The sequence below is a fragment of the Aulonocara sp. 'chitande type north' Nkhata Bay genome, linkage group LG22 (assembly GCF_057382095.1).
Source record: "Aulonocara sp. 'chitande type north' Nkhata Bay isolate Kocher_YH1m ecotype deep benthic linkage group LG22, A_spYH_male_GT1.1, whole genome shotgun sequence".
In the NCBI taxonomy this organism is placed as follows: domain Eukaryota; kingdom Metazoa; phylum Chordata; class Actinopteri; order Cichliformes; family Cichlidae; genus Aulonocara; species Aulonocara sp. 'chitande type north' Nkhata Bay.
In genome coordinates, this window is record NC_141364.1 from 3,000,582 (window position 1) to 3,024,462 (window position 23,881).

Below are 23,881 nucleotides of genomic sequence, written 5' to 3' on the forward strand. Positions count from 1 at the left end.
TTCACGGTACATGGGGAAAACTCAGCATTTAACAAAACAGTAACACTTCAAATTAGAATAAAAACAGAATACAATTGGCAATAAAATAACCATGGGTTACATTTACATACCATATCTGCTTCTGCCGTGGCCTGGTGGACAAGAAATTGGTTAAGGGTTCCCCGAGCTTTCACGCCCCTCATGTTCTTCATGTGCCCACCACTAGAAGCATGCCTATGGAAAAAGTGCGCCGGCACACAGTGCAGTGCGCTTTATAGGTGTTATCGTGCACTTTTCCAGCCAGGTGTTTCCCTTTTCCCATTCCTCCCTGTACTTTTGCAGCCTTTTTTTTCTTTCTCTGAGCGAACAAACATTGCTGCTCTAATGCTGGGCGCACACTGTGTGAATTTTGGCCCATTTTGAGACGATTTTTGAGTCATGCGACCGACTTGGTGATCGGCCCGATTTTGGCCTTCATCGTGCATCGTGTAGTATACGTGGGATAACGAGAAGCACACTGCTCACGCGCAAACACGTAAACGTCGGTGAAAAAGATGGAGCAGCACGGCTGTGCAGCCTGTGATCTGGACACAAGCGATGGAGGCACAACTTGTAAAACTTTGGAAAGCTCATCCGAGCCTTTTCCATGTGGCATCACAAAATTATCACGACCACAACAACCATGAAAATAGTTGGATTTACATGCTGCTCAATCACAGCTGCCTGATCATGTTTTTCATTAGCAATTTAGCAAAGTTGATGGTGGTGGTGTGTCTGTGTGAGTGAAAGACAGAGAGGGAGAGCGACAGATTTTCTGTTATAACCTTCATGTTATGGAGGCACAGTGTGAGCACTCAGGTCGCATCAGAGCATCGGGCCGTATAGTGTGAGACCTGCATCGTGACCTACCAACTTCTAACCCCTGCGAGTCAATCGTGCAGTTTGAGCAGGAGCTGAATAACGTGACTGAAAAAAATCGCACAGTGTTTGCCCAGCTTTAGGTGTACTGTCGTCCGAGACTTGCACCGCAGTGTCGGCGTTTGTTTCCCTGTTGGCCATGCTTCTTGTTGTGGTCACCTGTTGTCTTCCGGTATTTTCTCCCTAAGTGACCTTTCCTCGACCAATGAGATGAGCGGTAATCTGAATTGTCATACTCGAATTGTCATAAGTGTGCTGTCAGCTCATTGGTCACAAAGCAGGAGAGGGGCTGGGAATTATGTTTTCAAACAAAGTGTTAATTCCATTAACATTTATAGACTACTTTTGATTCTCACTGTATTACGGGACAAAGTGCGTCCCTTATTAGCTCAATACGGGACGTGTTCTTTTGTTTCTAAATACGGGACGATTCCGTTTTTTAAGGGACGGTTGGCAACCCTAATCGCATAACCACTTAGCTGGCCGCGGTTGAACTAGCAGGCTCAAGAAAGGAAAAAACACTAAACACTCATAATAAACAAAACTGTCACAACATTGCAATACTATGAAAACACATCTTAAACATAATTAAACACATTTACTACTATTCTGACTGGTTAGTTGTTTTTTTGTCACAGTGCATTGAACTGCAATAGCGGTGCTATGTGAGCTAGGCTAACTCACCAGAATAGTTCAAAAGGCTCGAAGAAACACTCCGACTCCTTCGAGGTAGGTACCCGTCTTTGGTTCACCGCTAACGACAGCTCTCTCACAAATATTAATTGAACCTCTTTTCTCTCTTTCAACTGGGAAAAACCGTGCTCCGCGGCAGCATGGAGGTTTTCCTTGCCGTCTTTGTTCTTCTACACCACACCTTCATGCGCACCGAGATGCAGGTGATGCCTTCAGGGCAAGCCCGGGAATTAAACTATCAGACGAGAACTACGATGCATTCAAAGAACCCTGTACTTCTGATTGCTGTAAATCTTACAAGGGTTACATTTGTTTCTTTTTTCATTCAAGCTGAAGTCCGGGACAAACTGTGTTCCTTTTCAAATCAAATCAAATGACTTTTATAGTCACATCACATGTGCAGGTACACTGGTACACTACATGTGAGTGAAATTCTTGTGTGCGATCTTCACAAGCAACAGAGGTGTGCAAAAATACAATACCATAAGAACAAGCAAAATATAAGAATGGCATATTACTGAATGTGTATACTAAATATGTTTTTCTACGTGTGTGTACATATGTGTGTGTGTGTGTGTGTGTGTGTGTGTGTGTGTGTGTGTGTGTGTGTGTGTGTGTGTGCGTGCGTATGTACATATTTTACAAATTAAATAGAGTAAACAATAAGATAAAATACATAAAATATACAGAGGTTGGTAGTTGGACATGTGCAAAACAAGTGGCATTTATATACAGTGTGGAGTGCATAATGTTGAAGTTCCAGTAGTGAAGCTGAGGTGTCTATGAAGTGTTCAGCAGTCTGATGGCCTGATGGAAGAAGCTGTCTCTCAGTCTGCTGGTTCGGGACCGGATGCTGCAGAACCTCCTTCCTGATGGAAGCAGTCTGAACAGTTTATGGCTGGGGTGACTGGAGTCCTTGATGATCCTCCCCGCTTTCCTCAGGCACCGCTTCCTGTAGATGTCCTGGAGGGAGGGAAGCTCACCTCCAATTATCTGTTCAGAGCACCGCACTACTCTCTGGAGAGCTTTGCGGTTGTAAGCGGTGCTGTTGCCGTACCAGGTGGTGATGCATCCAGTGAGGATGCTCTCAATGGCACAGTGATAGAAGGTCCTGAGGATGCGGGGGCTCATGCCGAATCTTTTCAGTCTCCTGAGAAAGAAGAGGCGCTGCTGCGCCTTCTTCACTGTTTTGTTTGTGTGTACTGACCACGTAAGATCCTCAGCCAGATGTACACCAAGGAAGCGGAAGCTGCTCACTCTCTCCACAGCAGCGCCATTGATGGTGATGGGGGTGTGTACTTCTCTGCACCTCCGGAAGTCCACTATCAACTCCTTTGTCTTTGCAACGTTGAGGGTGAGATGGTTGTCTTGACACCAGTGGGTCAGGGCGCTGACCTCCTCCCTGTAAGCCGTCTCATCACCGTTGGTGATAAGACCCACCACTGTAGTGTCGTCCGCAAACTTCACAATGATGTTGGAGTTGTTAGTGGCCGTGCAGTCGTAGGTGTAGAGTGAGTACAGGAGAGGGCTCAGTACACACCCCTGTGGAGCACCAGTGTTCAGTGTGATGGGGGATGAGGTGATGCTGCCCAGTCTGACCACTTGGCGTCTGTCAGACAGGAAGCTAAGGATCCAGCTGCAGAGGGAGCTGCTCAGTCCTAGATCCTGCAGTTTCCTGTCCAGCTTTGAGGGAACGATGGTATTGAATGCTGAGCTGTAATCTACAAACAGCATCCTCACATACGTGTCTCTCTTCTCCAGGTGTGACAGGGCAGTGTGTAGTGTCAGGGCTATGGCATCATCAGAATCAGAATCAGAATCGTGTTTATTGGCCAAGTATATGTGCAGACACATACAGGGAATTTGGTTCCGGTAGATGGTGGCTCTCAAGCACAGCAATGTAAATCACACACACACACACACACACACACGCACACACGCACACACACACAGACACACACGTGTCTATATATACACATTACACATACATACACAAAGCTGAGTTAAACCAACTATAAATAACGAATCTAAACTTATATACATAAAATACAGAAATGAATGAGGTGGAATGAATACTACAAAATGTACATAAGGTGCAGATGCAGTCTGGCAGTGGGAGCAGTGTGACAGGTCAACTGTTAAGAAGGGAGATGGCGAGGGGAAAGAAACTGTTCCTGTGTCGGGTGGTCCTGGTCTGCAGGCTTCTGTACCGTCTGCCAGAGGGCAGCAGATCAAAAAGTCTGTGTGCAGGGTGTGAGGGGTCTGCGATGATTTTCCCTGCCCGTTTCCTGGTTCTTGAGAGGTACAGATCCTGGATGGAGGGCAGGGGGGCGCCGATGATCCTTTCTGCTGCCCGTACAGTCCGCTGCAGTCTGCTCCTGTCCTGTTTAGTGGCTGCTCCATACCAGACTGTGATGGAGGAGCACAGGACAGACTCAATGACCGCAGTGTAGAACTGGATCAGCAGCTCCTGTGTCGACTGTACTCCCCCAGTTGTCTCAGGAAGTACATCCTCTTCAAGGAACTTGAAGATCTTCACAGCTGACACAGGGCTGTCTGATATGGTGAGGGGGAGCAGAGTTGAGGGATGTCTCCTGAAGTCCACTGTCATCTCTACAGTCTTAAGCGTGTTCAGCTCCAGATTGTGCTGACTGCACCAGAGTACCAGCTGCTCAACTTCCTGCCGGTATGCAGACTCATCACCATCTTGAATGAGGCCAATGACAGTGGTGTCATCTGCAAACTTTAGGAGTTTGACAGCCGAGTTCTTGGAGGTGCAGTCGTTAGTGTAGAGGGAGAACAGTAGTGGTGAGAGGACACATCCTTGAGGGACCGGGTTTCAGAGGTGATCTCCCCCAGCCTCACTTGTTGCTTTCTGTCTGTCAGGAAGCTGGTGATCCACAGACAGGTAGCTGGTGACACGATGACCTGGGAGAGTTTGGAGGAAAGAAGTTCAGGCACAATGGTGTTAAAAGCCGAACTAAAGTCCACAAACAGGACCCTGGCATAAGTTCCCGGGCGGTCAAGGTGTTGCAGGATGTAATGCAGCCCCATGTTCACTGCATCATCCACCGACCTGTTTGCCCGGTAGGCAAACTGCAGAGGGTCCAGCTGGTGGCCTGTAATGTCTTTCAGATGGGCTAGTCGTTCGAAGGATTTCATGACCACAGACGTCAAGGCGACAGGTCTGTAGTCATTCAGTCCTGTGATGGTGGGTTTCTTGGGAACAGGGATGATGGTGGAGCGTTTGAAGCAGGAGGGAGCTTCACACAGCTCCAGGGATGTGTTGAAGATGCGAGTAAAGATGGGAGCCAGCTGTTCAGCACAGGTTTTGAGGCAGGAGGGTGAGACAACGTCTGGTCCGGGGGCTTTCCTGGGCTTCTGTTTCTGGAATAGTCGGCTCACATCCTGAGTGTGTATTCTGAGTTTCAGGGAGGAGGAAAGGGGGGTGAGAGGTGTGGTGGTGGTCGTTGAGTCTGGATTGGGGAGGGTGGGGGTGGTCGTTGAGTCTTGATTGGGGAGGGGCAGGGTGAAGGGGGGAGAGGTGGACCTGTTGTGGCGGTATGCAAATTGTAGAGGGTCCAGTGAGTCGGGTAGTGCAGAGCAGATGAAGTCCCTGACCAGCTTCTCGAAGCATTTGCTTACGATGGGGGTCAGGGCTACAGGTCGCCAGTCGTTCAATGAGGAGATGGTGGAGGATTTGGGTACAGGGACGACGGTGGCCATTTTGAAGCAGGCTGGGACTACAGACAGAGAGAGGGAAAGGTTGAAGATGTGCGTGAACACTCCAGACAGCTGAGCCGCGCATGACTTGAGGACGCGGCCGAGAATCCCGTCCGGACCAGTAGCTTTGCGTGCGTTCACCTTCCTGAAGCACTTCCGCACATCCTCCTCAGACACAGTGTGCGCACTGACGTCATTTACCGCGTAATATTTTCTCTGAATGTGGGACGATTCCGTTTGTACGGGACGGCAACTCTACTAACTAACCTTATGAACATCCACCTGCTGGCCTCTGTGGAAGCTCCGCCACAGCCACCACCAAACAACTGAGTTATTTTGACACATCGGCCAGCATCTGGCCAATCCAACACCTTTCATTGTTTATACCGTTACTAAAAAAATGAAATAAATAATCATCGGCCGTAAAAACAAAAAATCACCGCCAGTCCAGCTGTGGTTACTAACAAGAAAATGCACTCGCGTTACTATTTTTCAACAAACAGACGGTTGAAGCTGTGTTCAGCTTACTGCATCTTATATCAGTTGCACGTGAGTAGCTGTAAGTAATCTGGACGCTACAGATTGCCCACGGACAGCAATCACTTTCTGGTAGACGATCAGTTTTTGGCACAACACCTGGAGCTCAGGGGGCAAAACAATGGCACGAGTGCTGCTGTTTGACTGAGGAAGAATAAAGTAGTCGTGGTAAGCCAATCACATGACCACTTCAAGATGACAAAGCAACAAGGTTTGTAAATTGTGCCACGTAAAACCAGAGTCATGATAAACAATATATACGCAGCGTTTTTCCCTCAATAGTTTCGTCACGTTTGCTGTCTAAGGACAGCGCAGCGAGACCTCTCTGCTTATGAGCAAAAAATAAAAAAAACAAAACAAAAACATCCATTTTGTGTTGGTGGAAAAATGCACCATGTCAACCAATTAAAAAATGATATGGCAACATGACATTTGGTTGTTTAGGAAGAGGGAGATGTTTTAGGAGTGACAGAGAGAGAGAGAGAGATTTGTGACGTTTAGTGTGTTTGGAGTGTGTGGTTAGTGTGTTGTCTTGTGTAGTTAGTGTGTAGTGTTGTGGATAGTTTTGTGTTGTGTGTCAGAACAATGAGGCGACTGCTGTCTCCAGGTAGGAACAGGAGTGTCACACCTGCTGCTGTCAGACCTGCAGGTATCAGGCTGTGATGTTTCCTTTATAGTGGACAGAAATATTTGGCACAAATAATTTGTGTGACATCTTGTTGAAGAACAGCTGATTGTTCTGTAAATAGTTTGAAATGGTTATTTAAAAAATCAAGGTAAAATTAAATGGATGCAAATAACTTTGTTGTTTGCAAAACTTGTGCATAGGATTTTAAAATTGACAGTTTATATTTGCATTTAAAGTTATGAAATATGATCATTAAACATGTTTGTGGTTGTTACAGTTTTTTGTCTGATTTTGATCAGTTGTGTTAATACAGTTTGTCAAAATGAAAACATGACTGTAAATTCAGACACGTGAGGTTGTGCTGAAGAGAATGAGACCAAACAAGGCAAGTAAATAGTTTTTAAAGGTGAAATGTGGAGGAAACATCAAAAGTAGTTAAAAATGGATTATACCCTGGACCCCAGAGTGTTAAACATTTTTTTAAAGTAACACAAAAGTTACTTTTCAAGTAATTAATTACTTTTAGAATCTAGTAACTCAGTTACTTTTTGAAGAAGTAACTAGTTACTATAATTAATTACTTTTTCATAGGAACTTTCCTGACACTGCTATCTACACACTCCAAACACACTAAACATGACAAGTCTCTCACATCTCAAGACTCGCTGTCAATCTCTCTCTCTCTCTCTCTCTCTCTCTCTCTCTCTCTCTCTCTCTCTCCCCCCCCCCCTCCATTTTATCTCGGCTGTAACATCTGATGATGTCAAATGAGGACACGAGGATGCGTGGCACATTAAATGTTGCACAACGTATTCGTGAGTTTCATATCAGATAAGAAAAATATTTTCAGAAACCGTTCAGATGCACTTTTATCATTTTGTCCTATAAATTTGTTCCATCATGTGACTCGGCTGTCATATAAACACGTCTGTGTTCTTATTTAGTCACAGATCAGATCATCACATCTGTCAGGACAGAAAGACTAGCAGCAGTAAAAAGTACTGCAGAGGCTCAGGTTCATGTTCAGCCCAGGCTCTGTGCTGCAGCTCAGCCCCTCTCTCTCCACTTTCTTTACTGTTTCAATGGTCTCTGTCCAAAAAACAAGAACAAAGAAATATCTGTGAAAAAGTAGAGTTCATAAACTCAAGTCATGAATGAATAAATAAATAAAATAAAATGCAAACATTTTATTTTGAAGGAAATTTAGTTTAATTTGTTGAATAAACCCAGAAAGTTGATTCTGTTTATCTGGACTTTGTGTTATCAGTTTTAATTCTAACTATGAACAAAATGTGGTTTAGCTTTTCCTGTCATGACGTCTGTACCTCCTGTTGAAAGCAGCTCACAGAGAGACAGAGACAGCGAAGCGACAGCAGCATCAGAATACAGAGGACCAACGTTTACTTATGATTTACTGCAGAATCAGAATCAGCTTCACATAGAAAAGCTCCAGTTAACAGAGAAACACAGCGACTGAGTGACGGCTCTGCTGCACAGGAAACTGATACTGCTGAAAACTGAGCATCTTAAAATGTCTTCCATCATTGATGAGGATCCAGAGTTGAGCATGAATGTGAAATACAGCAAAGGAGGGGACAGAGGAGAGAGACTGGAGGGACTGGTCCTCCTCCATGAGAATGTGGACTCCTGCACAGACCGTCAGGTCCATGTTTCAACACAGGACGGAGGTAAGTATCAAATACTGAGGCATCAGGAATCAGGAGAGACTGTTTCCATCTTCTCAATAAAATATCAAACTAATACAGATCCATCAAAGCTTTTGGATCCAGAGACTCAGTTTATTCATGGTGTGGAGGAAAGTTCAAGCTTTGGTGAAGGTGTGCAGTCTCTGCTCTTATCATGGTTTATATGTTTCTATATTTTTTAATGTTTTCTGTTTATTTAGAGAATAAATGATAAAAAGTGTCTAGTTTAAAGTATCAGTGTGTTATTTTAGTAAGTGTAGAAACAAGCTGACAGAAAAGTGTTGGAGGAGTTATCTCACAGATCAGTGGTGAAGGCAGAAATATAAGAAACAAGGAAGTGTTGCTCGACACTGTGGAGCGAGTATAACCACAGAAACTACTCGAAGCACACTTGTCACAGCTAGTTTTAGCTGACAGGAAATCAGACCAATGAATAACAACTCTGTTTTCATTTCAGCAAATCATGGAGATATTGTTTTAATGACATAATATTCATGTTATAATAACCAACATTGTCCTCATGATCTGGTCTTTGTGTGAAACACGCTGATACACATTCGTCTGTTTCTGAGTCACATCAAAGCGTTTCTCTGTCAATCAGAGTCTCTGTTCTCACATATGTAAAAGTCACCTGAAGACAAACATGTGACAAAGTCTCCTGTAAATATCAAAACTGCTGGAATGAACTTGTTCAGCTCATCATCAGGTCGGCTGCAGGTGGAAAGTCTTTCTGACGATAAACCAATAAAATACGCTTGAAAAATGGGAAACAAATTATGATTAAAACATGTTTAATAATTAAATTAACAAATTCTTTTCTCTCCATTTTGCCTTCGTAGAAATAAAAGCCCAGAAGAAGCTTCCAGCTGTGAAAAGAAGCCGTTTCAGAGCTGTTGAAGTGAAGCTGGTGGTTCTGTATCTGCTGATTCTGGCTGGAATCACAACACGCTGTGAGGAGTTTTATTATCATGCTCATGATACACTCCCATGTTAAAATGAGCACCTTTGCTGCAGTAAAAACATGTTTCCATTCAGGACCAAATGAGTTTTGGTCTCTAAGGATAGTTTCCTCTTCATAAAAACTGCACGGTGGCATTTTAAATGGAATTCTCTGATCAATAATATGAGCTGCTGTGTGGTACAGCCTGACCAACACGTTGGTTTTGCTGACTGAGCTTCTAGTATTTCATCAGTCTGTTACTTAGCACTGATTAGCAGGTGTGTGTCTGTGTGCATGATTCCTGGCTCATATCTTGTGTGTGTTGTGGAGTGAATGTTCTTGTTGTTCCTTCAAACTCTTCACTCAACACGGTGATTCTGTGATTACATCAACAAAGCAGACAGGCAGCAGCATCTGCTGCAGACTGATGCAGGTGCAGCCACACTATGTTAGACAGTGGCCGCCTGTCATTGTGCGACTAGTTAGTTCACTTGGTGTATTAAGCAGGTAGCTAACAAGCTAATGTTAGCTCCATTCATCTCATTGGAAAATGAAAAACTTTATTTAAATCATTTTAAATTTTAAATCTTCGGTTTTGTTGCATTTCTAACCAGATATTTTGGTGAGTTTGGAAAAAGAGCAGCTGAAGGACGAGATGGAAGGTAAGAAACTATTAAAAACTGTCAGAGTTGGAGACGGATTTGAAAGGTAACTGATTTGACATTTTGAATCAGCTTCTTGTGTTAAGATAAAAAAAAAGAAACAAACCAAATGACAGCAGCTGACCTCCCAAACTAACATAAACAGGAGAAACTGTTCACAGTCAAGGGCAGCTCAGCCCTACAAACTCCTTCAGAGTAAAACAGGAAACACACAGTGAGAGCAGTACTTCCACAGGAAGTACCTGATCACATGGAAACACCTTTGATATGAGGAAGTGTTGATTCCCACGGCAGCTTGTCTGTTCTTTCAAAAACCTAAAGATAACATCTCTGACTACAGGTGTAGAAATGCTGTTTGACTCTTCACCTTCTTCCTCCACACTGAAGCACAATTATTCTGAATCTTGTCAGTGGTTTTTGTTCACAGTTGATACGTATTTAGCTCATCAGATTTCCTGTAGTTCTAACACCTCCACCCACAGGACATGTTAAAGAACAATGGCTGCAAGTTTCTGACTCTTATTGATATTTGACAAAGCAGAGGAAGAAGATTATTTCTGTTCAACGTTTCACTCATTTTATTTTATTTTATTTTATTTTATTTTATTTTGGTTTCACTGAAATATTTCAGATGCTTTGAACAAGAGTGAAAACAAAAGACTTCATGCTAAATGTGACAAACTGAACCACGTTTACATTGACACCAAAAAGAATCACACTGAGCTCCAGGATGAACTTCAAGGTAAGCAAACACCAAGTTCTTATATCACAGATATATTTGTAGAACATTTTAACTTAATTTGAATCTTTTTTCTTCTAAAGACACAAAAACCAGCCTGACTCAGTTACAGAGCCGTTATGATGAACTGAGTAAAAACCACAGTCAGCTACAGGAAGAAGTGAAGAAGCTGAAGGAGAAGATAGAAGGTAATAAAGTTTGAATAACTGATAGAAAACATCAGTGTTACACAGTGATAACCTGATTGTGTCTTTGTTTTGAATCCTACATGTTTGATGCTGTGTAACAGTTTCTCTGTATAAATGTAAGTTTCAGTTCATTATGAATAAGAGAGAAAACCTGAGTTTAAATGAAGCATTTACAGGGAAAATGACAGGAACCAAAGATTCATGTGATACAACAGGACACAAAGTCTGACTTTAAAACATGTGTTTGACTTTAAGAGAAGTGTCCTGATCGATGGACGAGATTTGGAAGCAGCTGTTACTTTCAATCCACTGAGAGTAAAACTTGGTCTGAGAGCAGGAGAGCCTGTCAGGATAAAGGAGCTGATCTGGTGATGATAAACAGCAAAGAGGAACAGGTGGGTGTGTTTGTTCATGTCTGTGTGATCTTTGATGGAGCTGACAGTCCTCTGTTACTTGTGTCTTTGACCTGCTGTCAGTCTGTGACCTGCTTCCTGTCTCCACTCTGATGGATTTCGCTCTGATTTCTGCACAGTGGAAGAAAAGTTTCATCACAGTTATTCTTCCTTCAGACATGTTCACAAGATGATGTCACTACAACAGAAGTGCTGAATTATGACTGGAGACAATATTTGTGTCTCTTCTCAAACAGGAATTTGTCAATGAACCGAACATGAGAGGACGCTCTTGGATTGGTCTGAGACCCAGACAGACATCAGGAGGATATGAATGGGAATGGGTGGACGGATCAGCGCTGACAGAAACGTGAGACATTAGTTTGTTTCTATTCCAGAGTTATTATTTAGAAGTGAAACACTGATGTTTTGGAAGATAGATCAGCAATACATGAGCTGAGCTATTTTCCAACAGCCCCACAAACTGAATGTAAAGAAAAGCAGAAATCCTCCTTTGAATGAACAGCTGTGCTTGAACTCTCTTCATCTGCAGTCTGTGATGACGTTCAGTTACAACAAGTCAGTTTGAAGGAATCAGGATTGAAACATGTTCAAAGCAGCGACCGACACATTTCACTTTGTTCAATTTGTCTTCATGTTTTTGTGCTGTAATGTTTCTTTTCTCACAGAACAAAAAGTGTTTCAGAGAATTCCTGTCTCTTCTTCTTTGGTGTTTGTAAAACTTCAGAACATATGAAGGAAGAAGCTTCAGTAAATATGACCTGATAGACACACATTTCAAAGTGATGTCTGTAAACAGCTGACAAAACAGTTTCAAACAGCAGAAAGTCAGCTCTGACTTCTTTTTATTCTCCATTTTTACAGCAGGAAGATTTCATATTCATCAAAGCTTGAAAGCTGTTTTAGTGTGCATGATGATTCTCAGAGAAAAGTCTAAAGGAGGGAAAGTGGGCGAGAAACCTGGGAAAGAAATACAGCAAATATTGGAAATATTCCAAAAGAGACGCATATTTATATGAATGTGACAATAGTTATGAGTTTAGTCCAGTTTCATATCAGATTTGATCTCTCTGACAGGTTCTGGGCAGAAGGATGGTCAGATCCTTATCCTGTACACCGTGGAGTCTGCTGTGACGGTGATGGGAAATGGATATGGTCATATTATTCTCATTCAACGACCTTCATCTGTGAGAAATGAGTTTGGTGCTTTGATGTAAATGTTTGAATAATCCAACCAAAGACACCTCACTATGAAATGTCCTGCATGAGCCTCAGACTCAGCTTACAGTCTTTACTTGTTCATTCTGCATCATATATTGATTACATATATTGTCCCTCTGTGCTCTGTGCTGTACAGTAAGGTTGGAAGTCATCCACACAAAACCTTGAAGTACTTCATTACTCTGTAGTTCCAGCAAATTGTTCTAATAAAAGTCAAAGTGCAGCTTGTCTTTACTTTGCTTTACTTGGTTTATTCATCAGCCTGTTGGTCCTAAAACTACAGTAAATGTCTTGTTTCTAAAAGTTCAGCAAAAAATATCAAATGTGGGTTACTGCTGGTTAGTTAGTGTGACTTCATACAAACCTGTGTGTTACACCAGTGGAAGAAGCTTTTCCTTCATCAGTCTTCTTGTTTCTTACTATAGGGCTGAACAGCTACACTAACACTCTCTGGCTCTATGCTGCCCCCCTGTGGTCACAGTTGTAGTCAGTGTTGGTATGAAACGTTTGAAAGCTTCAGCACCACAGACAGCTGCAGGCAGCTCCACCCTCTCTGTACCATGTCTTTCTTAAACAGAAATAAGACAAAATAGAAACAGTAGAAGAAAATATAAAAGGCCAATTCAAATATAAAATAGACACAGCGGTCTGCAGCATCAGCAGAAGTGATACAAACAGGTGCTGATATGCAGTGAACATAGAGCAGCATTATTATTTTCAGACTCGTGGATGGGAAATAATACATACAAATACATATTTAGATATTTCTTTTACTGCATGTTGACTGTTTATATGAAATATATTTATATAAATCACAAAATAAATAGCTGGTGTCTAATATGTGTTTTCAGCGCCTAAAGTGGAAACTGGTGAGGAAAATGTACTCAAAACAAGGCTTTACTTGCACAGTCTCCCCATCAGTTTATCAACAGACGTCTCAAATAACAGAAAAAATTGACATACAAACATGGGGGGATCAGACTGAAAGACCACGCTGCATTTTAGATGAAGCTGCTGTCCCAAATACTTCCATGTTAGAACTTTGAATCTTTAGATATTTCAGGGTATTTCAATCGTTTCCCACATTTCTGAACACATTTAGAATAACGACCACAGCACGTCTTATATTTTCAGTGACCAATCTAAAGTCTGCAAACATTTTCATGCACCAGCACATCACAGAGCACAGATGATATCATCACATCTGTCAGGACAGAAACACTAGCAGCAGTAAAAAGTACTGCAGAGTCTCAGGTTTGTGTTCAGCCCAGGCTCTGTGCTGCAGCTCAGCCCCTCTCTCCCCACTTTCTGTACTGTTTCAATGGTCTCTGTCCAAAAACAACACTGAAGAAATAACTATGGGAGTAGTAGAGTTCATAAACTCAAATCATGTATGAATAAATAAAAATATAACATTAATACATGCTGTATAATTTGTTAAATAAACTTTGGACAAACCCAGAAAGTTGATTCTGTTTCTCTGCATGTCGTGTTTTGTTTTAATTGTAATCATGAAATATAAAAGTGGTGCAGGGGTTTTGGTTTTTCAGGCCTAGTTTGGACACCACAGTCCTGCAGACGAGGACTCAAAATTTTATTACAGACACAACAGTGCAGGTCCAAACATACCTGAGTGAACCAAACAGTGGAAGACTGAAGAATCCCCACGAGTACTGGGCAGGACTGAAAATGTTCATCCCAACTTGTATAAACTTGCTGTTGCTTCTTCGGCTACACCTGCTTCATCTGTGAGCTGTGAAAGGGTTTTTTCTAAATCAGGTGAAATCATCTCAAAAAAAGAGAAACTGACTGAAGCAAAACACAGTGGAAAAGATTTTATTCAATAAAAATAAAAGGTTATTATGATATAAAAATAAATTACATGTTGTATCATAAAGATCATAAAGACAGATTAAGATTATATTTGGAATTTATGTACTGCCATCACAAACATTATTCACTAATTCTATTCTTTCTATTCTATTTATTCTATTCTTTTCTGTTCGTTCTATTCAAAGCTTCACACCAAAGTTATGTCATTATAATGTCTTTGCCTGTTTTACATTTATTGTCCACTTGATGGCACAGTAGAGCAAGTGACACGTCATGAAGCGTCGGCTCATAAGTGGCCAGTTGGATGGAAAGCTTCAGTGCTTCATGAAGCTTCATCTTGGCACCACTAACAAAACCTCAGGCAACACATTAAACTAGAAACTAAGAAACTGGGAAACAACTGGGAGGACACAGAACCCATGAAATTCACAGGAACACAGCTTGATGGGACAACATGACAGAGACCAGAGGGAGACAGACAATATTTACTCAGGAGGAGATTAGTGCAGAGTGGACACACCTGGGGAACACAGCTGAACAGAATCTGACTGATGAGACATGAACACCAATATAACGCACACAAAATGGGAGATTATCAAAGTAAAACAGGAAGTAACAAAAACACACTGAGACTCAGATGGCAATATGTGAACTTGACACTTTAACTGTGGATAAACAGACATGAGGACATGACAGACTGAGGAGACAAAAAAAATAAAATCAGGAACTAGAAAATAATTATCCAAAAGAAAAACTCAAAAACTGGGTCATAGACCCAGGACTGTGACAGCATCAGTGTGCAAGCACAGTGAACACAGAGCAGTATGCGCCAACCAGCGTGCAGCCTGTTACAGTCGCTCCTGCTTTTCTCTTAGTTTAGCTCTTTTTTCTTACGTATTCTTTTTTTTTTCTGACTTGTATTTTCCTCCATTTATTATATTTCACTCAATCATGTGAATTGAGAGAGTTTTTGTTCTTCTGGTGGCCGTGGAACTGTTACTTTTATCATGGAACGGGACCGCGGCACATCTCCTACACGCACGGACTGTTTACTCCAGAGATCAGCTGATCGCCCTGATGCCGGCCAGCTCGCTGGCCAGGCCCGCAGAAGTGCCCGCAGAAGTACCAGCTGAAATTTGGAGGAAAACACATCGGGGATGCAGAGGTCAAGGACAGAAGAGAAGAAAAAAGGTGACGGTGAGACAGCGGAGGCTCGAAGCGAGGAGGAGGTTTAAACCGTGTCTGCCGTCTATCGTGATGGGAAATGTGCGATCGTTGGCAAGTAAAATCGACGAGCTCTCAGCACTGGTACGGAGTCAGAGGGAATATCGAGAGTGTAGCCTGATGTGTTTCACCGAATCATGGCTGCACCAGGTCATTCCCGATGAGAATGCTTCCGTGGAAGGCTTCCACACTGTTCGGGCGGACAGGGACAGCATCGCTAGCGGTAAGCGTAAAGGAGGTGGGCTTGCTGTTTTAGTTAACAACCGGTGGTGTAACCCTGCCAACATAACAATCAAAGAAAGGATTTGTTGCCCGGACACTGAACTGTGTGCTGTTGGACTCAGGCCGTATTATTTACCCAGGGAATTCTCTCACGTCATCTTGGTGGCTGTTTATGTTCCCCCCTCTGCTAACCCCACAGCTGCATGTGACACTATCCACTCTGCCATAGCTCGGCTACAGACTCAGCACCCGAGTGCCTTTATTGTGATCTCGGGTGACTTCAACCATGTATCACTGGACAATACACTACCAACATTCAAACAATATGTGGACTGTCCCACCAGGGGAGAGAAAACTTTAGACTTACTGTATGCTAACGTCAAGGATGCATACAGCTCCTCCTCCCTCCCCCCACTTGGTAGGTCAGATCATAACCTGATTCACCTCACCCCCCGCTATGTGCCAATTGTGAGGAGGGAACCTGTGACCACCAGGACTGTTAGGAGGTGGTCAGAGGAGGCAATAGCGGAACTACAGGGCTGTTTCGAGGTGACCGACTGGGAAACACTCTGTGAGCCTCACGCCGAGGACATCAATGGGCTTACTGAGTGTATCACAGACTACATAACTTTCTGCACCGACTCCATTGTTCCAGCTCAGACTGTTCATTGTTACCCAAATAACAAGCCGTGGGTGACTAAGGACATCAAAGCCCTCCTCAACAACAAGAAGAGGGCTTTCAGAGGGGGCAACAAAGAGGAGGTGAGGAAGGTCCAGGTGTTACTAAAGGACAAGATCAGAGAGGCTAAGGACAATTACAGGAGGAAGCTGGAGTGGAAACTCCAGCAGAACAGCATGAGAGAGGTGTGGAGGGGCATGAAGACCATCACTGGATTCAGGCCAACCAACAGCAGGGGAGCTGAGGGAGGTGAGAATAGAGCCGACGAGTTGAATCTGTTTTTCAATAGATTCGACACCACAGTGTCTGCTCCCACCCCCACAACCTCACCTGCAGTCAGCCTGGAATCCAGAGCCACACCACTGTGCCAGCCTCTCTCTTCACATGTTGCCTCCTGTGAGATTCCTGACACCCCTCCCCCACCCATCACCTTCACTCAATACCAGGTTGAGATGCAAATGAGGAGACTTCACTCAGGCAAGTCTGCTGGACCAGACGGAGTGAGTCCCCTTGTCCTCAAGGCCTGTGCCCCCCAGCTGTGTGGAGTCTTTCATAAACTGTTTATGCTGAGTCTGAGTCTGCAGAGGGTCCCGGTGATGTGGAAGACATCATGCCTCGTCCCTGTACCAAAGACGCCTCGTCCCAGTGGCCCCCAGGATTACAGGCCCGTGGCACTGACCTCCCACATCATGAAGACCCTGGAAAGGCTCATCCTAGACCAGCTGCGACCCATAGTAAGACCACATCTGGATCCCCTTCAGTTCGCTTATCAGCCTCGTCTCGGAACAGAGGACGCCATCATCTACCTGCTCAATCGTGTCTACACCCATCTGGACCAGCCGGCGAGCACTGTGAGGGTCATGTTTTTTGACTTTTCCAGTGCTTTCAACACCATCAGGCCGACCCTCCTGGGTGATAAGTTAGCAGCGATGCAGGTGGATGCTTCTCTGGTGTCCTGGATTGTTGATTACCTGACAGGAAGACCACAATATGTACGTCTCCCACAGTGTGTGTCTGACAAGGTGATTAGCAACACAGGGGCACCACAGGGGACTGTCCTCTCCCCCTTCCTCTTCACCCTCTACACCACAGACTTCAGCCACTGCACAGAGACCTGCCATCTTCAGAAGTTTTCTGATGACTCTGCGGTGGTTGGATGCATCAGCAGGGATGATGAGACAGAGTACCGGGCTGTGGTCGACTCCTTTGTCACGTGGTGTGAGCAGAATCATCTGCAGCTCAACGTGGCAAAGACCAAGGAACTGATCGTGGACTTCAGGAAGACCAGGAAACACTTGACCCCTGTTTCAATCCAGGGGGTCAGTGTTGACATTGTGGAGGACTATAAATACCTTGGAGTACACATTGACAATAAACTGGACTGGGCTAAAAACACCACAGCACTTTACAGGAAGGGCCAGAGTCGTCTCTATTTTTTGAGGCGACTGAGGTCCTTCAACATCTGCCAGAAAATGCTGAGGATTTTCTATGAGTCTGTGGTGGCCAGTGCGATCCTCTATGCTGTTGCATGCTGGGGGAGCAGGCTGAGGGTCGCAGATGCCAACAGACTTAATAAACTGATCCGTAAGGCCAGCAATGTTGTGGGGATGGAGCTGGACTCCCTCAAGGTGGTGTCGGAGAGGCGGATGCTGTCCAAGATAAAGACAATGTTGGATAACACCTCCCACCCACTCCATGACATGTTGGTCAGTCACAGGAGCTCGTTCAGTGAGAGACTGAGATTACCGAAAAGCACCACTGAACGACACAGGAAATCATTCCTGCCTGTGGCCATCTCCCTGTACAACGCATCCACTTAACACACTGTTTGCTGCTACAGCTACACATGTTTCTTTTCCAAATATTTATTTATAAGTGACTTATGTATGTATGTATGTATATATATGTATATATTGTACTATTCTTAGTTAGTGTATTGTCTGTCTTGTCTTAATGTTGGTTTAAAATGGAGCACTGTAACAAAAAATAATTTCCCCCAGGGATCAATAAAGTATTCTGATTCTGATTCTGATTCTGATAACTGTTAGTAAAGCACAGCTGTGACTCAGCTATCTGAGCAGAAAGGTGAAGGAAGAGGCATCAGAGTGTAAGAGGACATGCACATCTACGACAGTACAGACGATATCAGAGACAATCAAAGAGATTTTCAGTCACAGGAAGAAAATGATGAAAATGTTTAACTCTCGTCTGGTGTTCATATTTTTGTTACTCAGCCAGTGTTGACAGGTCTGGTGGCCCCACCCCCATTATTGTCATATTAAATCAATACATTCATAAATAATCAAAACGCTCCTTTTACATCCTCACATCATTTGTATAAAAGCAGTTTGATCAAAGGTGGGTTACTGCTGGTTAGTTAGTGTGACTTCATACAAACCTGTGTGTTTTCCTTCATCAGTCTTCTTGTTTCTTACTATAGGGCTGAACAGCTACACTAACACTCTCTGGCTCTATGCTGCCCCCTGTGGTGACATTTCATGATGATATAAAATATTAATATTAAACAAAAAGTTTGCAAATGCACATATTTAAACACATTGAACTATGGAAGTTATATTTATATTTAGAGGCCTAAACATCTAAAAATGGTCTCATATTATTTTTAGTCACAAAATGTTTCAGCTTCACTTCTATTTGACATCCAGTCTAAGACATAACTGTCAGGTCGAGGTGTGGAAGAGAGGGAAGGACTCGAACGCAGGACTCAGAATAAAAAGAAGTCTTTAACATCCAGATATTTAATGAACAAGAGCGAGCTGGAGATCACAGAGGGACATACAGGGAACATAACAGATGTCTCAAAGAGACAGCACTTTATACACAAACAGCTGATTGGAAAACAGGACACAGTTTTGGGGGGGAGCTCCCAATTCTTACTAAAGAGTTCAGTGCATTAGTGATGGATCTATTAAGGTGGGATAAAGTTTTTACAACAGCTCTCACAAATCTTTTCCAATATGGTTTCAAATCTATCAGGACTGTCAAGAGCAGCTTTGTGATAAAAACAAATATCTGTGATGGAGAGGTAATCAAAGAGTGTCATGCTAAAATGCTCTGGGAAAAAAGAATCCTTTGGGAATGTGCTCTTCACCAGGTGAACTGTGACAACATGAATCAGGATTACTGAGGGAAATCTGGAGTTAGTTTATTAGGGTTGAAAATTGAATGCAGCTGTTTTAATTATTTTATTATACACAATGCAAATGTGCTCATATGAGTTGGCACTCTGTCTTTCGAAGGTCGAAAGCTTAGAGACATAGAGTGCACGGGGACTTTGCAGCAACGCTTACATACACATGAAAATGGTTTTCTGTAAGTCTCTGGGTGTCATGGTCCTGGTCGTTGACCCAGCGTTTTGTGTTCATTTTGGTGTCATCTCATGTGTTGTGTTCATTCTTATTTTGTATTAGTTCTTAGGGTTTGGTTCATGTGATTAGTGCTTTAGTGTTCTCCCTCCTGTGCTCTGTTCGTGTCCCTGAGCTTGTCTTTGTGAATTTCCTGTTTTACTTTGAAGGTCTGTGTCTGTTATCACTGTGATGTTGACCAGCAGGCGTTTAGGAGTCTTGTAAGGGCGGCTTCAAGATGGGGTCCGCCATGCTTCAGCATTTCGGCGAGGATTTCGTCCAGGCCTGCGGCCTTTCCACTCTTGAGGAGTCGGATCGCTGTCTTGACTTCAGTGATGCTGATTTGTCCGATATCGACAGGAAGAAGATCCATGGAAGGTGCCAGGTCTTTGGCCTCGAACCATTGGGGTGGCTCAGGTTGGTTCAGAGTATCGCGGAAGTGTTCGACCCATCGTTGGTCTTTTGCTGTTGGTAATTGACTTCATCATGCGACGATCAGTTGACCAAGCTGGCATCGGTGTGCCCATGGAACGAAGCGCGTAATCTCACTGACTTGGACTTCGCAGATGACATCGCCCTGCTGGGCTCGACTCAGGAAGACCTCCAAAAGTTGACCGCGGCCCTGCAGAGGGAGGCAACGAAAGTTGGATTAAGAATCAGCACCAAAAAAAACAAGGTACTCCGAGTTGGCTATGCACGTGCCCGCATTCCTGTTATGATCAACCAACAACGTGCTGAAGAGGTGGAGAATTTTACATATCTTGGCAGCATCATCTCGAATGACGGGGTCTCTGATCGGGATGTCGACGCCAGTCGCCAGTCCTGCGACGTCTCCAACCTATTTGGAACTCGACCTCCCTGAATGTAAGGGTCAAGATCAGACTACTGAACTCTATCGTCTTCCCTACTGCACTTTACGCTAGTGAAACCTGGCGCTCAACAAGTGCAATTATTCAACACCTGAATGTGCTTCAACAACGTGGCTTGCGGCGAATCCTGAGAATTTCCTACCGGGACCGAATAACAAATGAGGAGGTCCTACGAAGAGCAGGCACCCGCCCATTAGCCGATGTTGTTGCAGAAAGGCGCTTCCGCTTTGCAGGACATATTTTACGCCTACCCCCTCATCGCCCAGCTAAGATTGCCATGACATGGCGTCCACGCACTGGCAAGCGAAAGCAAGGCAGACCAAAGACCACATGGCGTCGAACATTTATGGACGATCTGAGAACTGTCGACATTGCCTGGGACGAAGCTGAAGCAGTCGCTGCTGACCGACATCGATGGAGATCACTAGCTGCCCGATGCGCCGCCCGGCGTAGGAGGAACTAAGTCTAAGTAAGTCTGTTATCACTGTGTCAGCTTGTGTCTTCCTGTCGTCTTGTGAATTAGGTTCAGCTGTGCTCCCCTCCTGTGTGTCATTACCTGATTACCTTGTGTTTGTATATATAGTGTGTGCCTGCCTGTGTTCCTCATCGGTTCGTCTGTGTTACTCTGTTGTTCTGCAGCTTTCTGCTCCACAGCTTGCTCTTTGTTCCCAGCTCACCTCCTTATGTGTTTCCCTGATTGTGACCTTGTGAGTTACGGTTCTGTGTTTTGTTATTTTTAGTTCTCCCCAGTTCAGGGTTTTGTTCAGTTCTGCCCTCACTTTTGTTACTGAGCACTGTAAATAAACCTCACTCGCATCTCCACCACTGTCTGCAACTTGGATCCCCATTCACGCCACCACACGATAGCTGCACCAGCTGTGACACTGGGTCAGAGAGTCCAAACTAGGTATCCTGAACCAGACCTTAGAATCAGTAGAAGAACAATAAATAACAACATTAGATAACCAAGGCTACGCAGGGTGTGTTTTTGTGTCCTTGTGTCTCTGATTCCAGGAAAAGAAGCAGATAGGAGGTCGAGGGAGCAGCAGACGTGGAGTGAATGAGGAGTTGTAGCAGACTGCCACGCCGCTTCTGGAAGAACATAGTCATAATAATACATGTTCTTCTTGTAGTATAAAACTGTACGGCCCGCTCTGAGGGTCATCTTTGGTGTGAGGCTGACTCTGGCATCACATCACAGTCCAGTGCTGTAAAATTGGAATTTCAAATACCAAAGCAAATGAAATCTTTTTAATAGACAGATATTTTCTCCTGAAATTCCTTCTGACATTTTGAACACGACAAGCTTCAGTTGAAAAACAGAGTGACTGCATCTCTATTTTGGTGGTGTCTAAGACCTGAAGACACACGCAGTAAGTGGACAAGCTCACTGTGGCCGGTTGGGAGAAGCTGGAACTAAATCCTATAAAACACATTTCCCTCAGTCGGGCTCAACAGCAGAGCAGCTCAGTCAGAAACATTTCATGTGTGTGCTGGAAAATAAAGTGTGTGACCTGAAGAGGCTGTGGTGGCCAGTCTGTGCTGAGAGAAACACACCAGTGACACAGGGCCCGACCTCATATTTCCTGTGACACTCATGTGCTTCTACGTACTTATGATGTGTACAGAGTCATGAAACCAGGAAGACTCATGAAAAAGGCATTATGTGCCGATTATTGCTGCTGACTTATATTTATAAATAACTTTTTAGCTTCTTTTTTTATTTTAAACAAACTCTCAGTAAAAAGTTTGCTAACCACAATGCAAAGCAGAAATGAAGTTGGCCCCTCTGTTGGTGGTTTGGTCTGCTGCTACTTCCTGTTTGATGTCTATTAAAAGCCGCCCGACTCAGAAACAAACCAGACAGACACTGAAGCCTCGTCAAACACTCTCACCCACCAAGATGTCCGCAGAAATTCAAGCTGCAGCAGATTTTAGAGTGAAATACAGCAGAAGGACCCACAGTGATGGACGACAGAGAGAGTACAGCGAGGTGCAGATGATAGACGATGGAGAGCAGCATCCTGATGTTGGGATACAAGAAGCTGGTAAGTAGGAAGCAACAAACATTTCAAAAGTTTACAATGAAGGAGGGAAGTGCTGCATGACTCTAATGGCTTATCCAGCAGGAGCTCTTCGGTGGTGCAACAGAAGTTTAAAAACAAACTTGCTAGAAATTGTGTGGAGCACAAATAACCTCAGAAAACAAGTTGATGTACATTTTTCAGAGCCAATTATAATATTAGGTTTTTTTTAGGCTTCAGTGACACAGGCCTAGACACAAGTTAGTAACCCATTGGTGGCCTTCGTACACTATTGCTGGTAGATTGGTCTTGCAACGTTTGTGTGGAAGTGATCAAGTGTGTTGCATTGAGTGCGATGCAAACTAGAAACAGAGAACATTTACCTCCAGGGTTAAAGTTGCTAAAGCCAGTTTGTACAAAAGGTTCAGCTTTTACTTTGAAGGTAAATGTTAAAGAAGAATCTTCATACAAAAAGTGAATTATGGAGCTCCACAGGGTTCAGTGTTAGGACCAGTTTTGTTTACATTATACATGCTTCTGTTAGGCAGTATCATCACAAGGCATAGCAGACATTACCACTGCTGTGCAGATGATACCCACCTTCATCTGTCTATCAAGCCACACACCAATGAGTTAAACTGGCCATCATTAAGTGGTCTCTATGCCTGCTTGGCTGGGACCTAACATCTCAAAATAAGTCTTCCTGTGAGCAAATTATGAAGATTATTCATAATTATCATTATTAATATTGTCCTTTGCTTTAAAAGAGGTTTGTCAGACACTGTTGAAGAATCAATACATGTGGGAATAAACTAAAGATATGATTTTGCACCAAATTATATCAACCATGTTTTCCTCCAGTAGAACATTTTACCTGATTTCCTGTAATTCTCAAATATACAAGATCAACTTGTTGGAGATATCATTATTACTACAAGGCAGATCCATTTAATTAAGGCATGCACCAGTATTAAAAATCTCAATTAAAAAGAAATCAGTAATATTATTATATAAAAAAGTTGGGTTTTTTCCCTTTAGGTGTTGACACTCAGAAGAAGCTTCCAGCTGGGAAACGAAGCAGTTTCAGAGGTTTTGAAGTGAACCTGGGAGTGCTGTATCTGCTGATTCTGGCTGCAATCACGACACGCTGTGAGAAATTTTATTACCATGTTGTGTTATCTCTCCAAAACCCCATGTACTTAGAGACTGTGTCTGCACCCAAACCAACAAAAAACAAATGAAGAATGTGGATTATTAAACATTAGGTGTCTCTCTTCCAAATCTCTGTGAGTACATGAATTAATAATTGATCATCAAA

At 43.5% G+C, this 23,881-nt stretch overlaps 2 protein-coding genes across 2 annotated transcripts in view; both read left to right on the forward strand.

The window, feature by feature from the left end:
- The first annotated feature begins 7,888 nt into the window (after positions 1-7,888).
- LOC147303194 (uncharacterized) lies at positions 7,889-12,324 on the forward strand. The gene is made up of 8 exons (XM_086281229.1): positions 7,889-8,166; positions 9,024-9,134; positions 9,739-9,832; positions 10,446-10,528; positions 10,609-10,713; positions 10,969-11,108; positions 11,363-11,475; positions 12,204-12,324. Exons 1-8 carry the CDS (start codon positions 8,010-8,012, stop codon positions 12,322-12,324), a joined length of 924 nt encoding a protein of 307 aa, XP_086137355.1. The 5' UTR covers positions 7,889-8,009.
- A 10,100-nt stretch (positions 12,325-22,424) lies between these two features.
- Positions 22,425-23,881, forward strand: part of LOC147303195 (C-type lectin domain family 12 member B-like) — a 29,869-nt gene continuing 28,412 nt past the window's right edge. The window contains exons 1-2 of the mRNA XM_086281360.1: positions 22,425-22,587; positions 23,602-23,712. Of these exons, the coding sequence (XP_086137486.1) occupies positions 22,443-22,587; positions 23,602-23,712 (256 nt within the window). The 5' untranslated portion in view covers positions 22,425-22,442. The remainder of the gene's footprint in view (positions 22,588-23,601; positions 23,713-23,881) is intronic.